Source organism: Nuphar pumila, chromosome 1 (assembly GCF_984573655.1).
Source record: "Nuphar pumila chromosome 1, dmNupPumi1.hap1.1, whole genome shotgun sequence".
In the NCBI taxonomy this organism is placed as follows: domain Eukaryota; kingdom Viridiplantae; phylum Streptophyta; class Magnoliopsida; order Nymphaeales; family Nymphaeaceae; genus Nuphar; species Nuphar pumila.
The window spans coordinates 129210061-129212771 of record NC_143249.1 but is presented as its reverse complement, the minus strand read 5'-3'; the positions used below and the strand labels follow the sequence as shown (position 1 = coordinate 129212771).

The window sequence follows — 2711 nt, the reverse complement described above, 5'->3', positions numbered from 1 at the left end:
AGAGAGAGAGAGAACTTGTTAAAAGAACTTTTTTATCACGTTAAGATATCTTGATAAAAATACGATATTTTCAAATCTAACGATATTTTGAAAATAGAGTTTTTCGAGGGCATTATGTCGGTTTCTCAAAATATGGCCGACATCCGTGACATGGAGATTGGCCTACGTGGAAGCTTCCCCAGCCGGACGCTCGTCCCGTCGCAAGCAAATTGCAGAAGTCTCTCTCTCTCTCTCTCGTGCGCGCGCCTTGAAGGTAGTCGAAAGCAAGAGGAGCATCAGCAACTGAGGAGCCATGAAGCTGCGGTTGAGGTCGGAAGAATCGGGGGAGACGACGAGGGTCCACATCCCCACAACCCCCTCGACCCTGCAGCAACTGAGGCACGCCGTCTCGGAGAGTCTCTCCCTGCCGCCTTCCTCCCTCCGACTCTCCCTCAACAAGAGGGACGAGCTCGCCGACGGGCTCCCCCCAGATGCACCCTTCGCATCTCTGGGCATTGCTTCAGGGGATCTGATCTTCTACCGCTGGCTGAGCGCCCAGTTAGGGGGGTCCTCTCCTTCCGCGATGGCGAGAAACCCCAATGCGGGGGATGCTCTGGTTTCGTCCGGATCGGCCGCAATTGATGGCCGCAGTCGTTGTGGAAGGTGTTCCTCTTCGGATTTGGGTGGTGCCCATCGGAATTCTGCGCCGGTTGGGGCTTTTGGTGCTGTTGATGGATCTGGTGGTACTCTGGCTCCTTCGGAATTGTACGCTATGGATGTTGATGGTCTTCGTGAAATCGGTTCATATTCGGATTCGCGAGGTTCCCATCTGAAGTCTGTGTCGGTTGCCCCTCGTTCGGACGGAACTCCGATTACTTCGGAATTCGACGACGCTATGGATGTTGATGCTCATCGTGCAAGCGGCTCTTCTTTCGATATGAGAGATGCCTGTGTGAGTTGTAGGCCTTTTGAGGCTTCTAATAGTCGCGATGAGGTGGGAAAGTCTACTGCAAAAGGAAAAGGATTGGGTGATGGTTCTGCTTCTGCTTGCGCAGTTGGAAGCGATTTCGAAAATGGTCGATTTTCATCTATGACGGATGATGGGAATCATCATGAGTTCGACGCAGCCTCGTCTGCTGCTGAGGGAGTACCCCGTTCAATTCTAGGGTTCTTGATGAGGGTTTTCTCTGGAGAAGGCTCGAATGTGAAGCGCGGATTAGATTTGTTCGTGGTTGCAATCCATGCTGTCATGTTGGAGTCGGGGTTTCTGGAATTCCATATGGAGAAGAAACAAGCGTCGGAGAGCTTTCGCCTGCCCGATGGGTGGTCTTCCGAGTCTACCGTGTCGGTTGCCTATACTCTTAGTGATCTTTTGATACTCAGGGATGTAGAAAACTTCGTGATGTTGAAGATTGAGAATTTTCCGGATTGTGTTGTTGTTTATGGGCGTGTGAACGGAGCCTCTTCCGAGTTGCACAGGATTTCTCTCAATTTTTCGCTGTATGTTCCTTCTATCAGAGCAGTGGTGCAGCAGAGGAAAGAGCCTTCGTGTGCAGGTAGATGCCACTATCAGAAAGTGGTGTCTGAGTTCTGGAAAGAATTCAAGGACAATGTTTCTTTGCCCCTCCTCCATGAATTGTGCAACCGCGTGGGACTGCCACGACCTGCTTCTCTTGGTTGCCTGCCTGCAGAGTTGAAATCAAAAGTCTTGGAGCGCCTTCCTCCTCTGGACCTTGTCCACATTAGCCGTGTCTCTAAGGAATTTCGTTATCTATCATCAAATAATGACCTTTGGAGGAAGAAGTATATAGAAGAGTTCAGCTTTCCAGCAGATGATTGTCCCGTAGATTGGAAAGTAAGATTTGCAGAGACATGGATTCAACGAAAGAGTTGTATGAGCCCAACTAGGTTGGCGAATCAGGATCAGGCGCCTCATGCTCTGCCTCCATACATGCGTCGCCCTTTTGGGCGATCCGGTTTTGTTGGGGGTGATTATGATCGATTTCCTTTCCCATCTCCTCATCCATTTGGTGCAGCCCCTCTTCCTAATGGTATCAATAGAAGGGACTTGGGATTCCAGACTGGGAGACAAATCAGCCACCCCTACTGTAATTTGGGTGGATAAGCTTGTTAAGCATAAAATGTCCTGATGGCAGGTATATAAACAGATGCTGTTTTACCGGATTGAACTATTACTACATGTGTCTCTAGTGTAGTTAAAACTTTGTTGTGCTTCCAATAGAGTTGGCTATGAAGCATGGAAGGTCGTAAACCCCCTTAATATATCTCTATGTATAGTTAAAACCTTGTTATGCTTCCAATAGAGTTGGCAATAAAGCATGTAAGAGCTTCAATCAAGATATATGCTGATATCTTCCTCATTTGTGTTTGAAGCTTCATTGATTTGTCTGGAGTTTTATGTGTTCTGCTGCTAATTTCCTTAGCTCATGTTCCTAGTGGATTTATTCATTGTAAATGAAATGCTCTTTCTAGGTTTATGGAAAGGCCATGCTTTTGAGAAGAATTCTTTAACAAGTATACCAAATATGTCTTTTTTGTGACTGACTTGGATGTGTCTTTTTCCAGACAAGTCTTACTTATGTTGGTCTTGTTTTATTTAAATTTTTAGTATGTTTTAAGGTTTATTGGATGTCTAGTTTGTTTATTCATGTTAATTTTCATTGACTAGGTCTCTTTCTCCTTTCTATATTATTTTTTCCCTCTTCATGAAG

At 46.5% G+C, this 2711-nt stretch overlaps 1 protein-coding gene across 1 annotated transcript; it reads left to right on the top strand.

The window, feature by feature from the left end:
* Positions 1-235: 235 nt before the first annotated feature.
* Positions 236-2341, top strand: LOC149849158 (F-box protein SKIP22-like). Its single transcript, XM_089998797.1, has one exon. The coding sequence runs from the start codon at positions 293-295 to the stop codon at positions 2102-2104; it is 1812 nt and encodes a 603-aa protein (XP_089854923.1). The 5' UTR covers positions 236-292; the 3' UTR covers positions 2105-2341.
* The last annotated feature ends 370 nt before the right edge of the window (positions 2342-2711 follow it).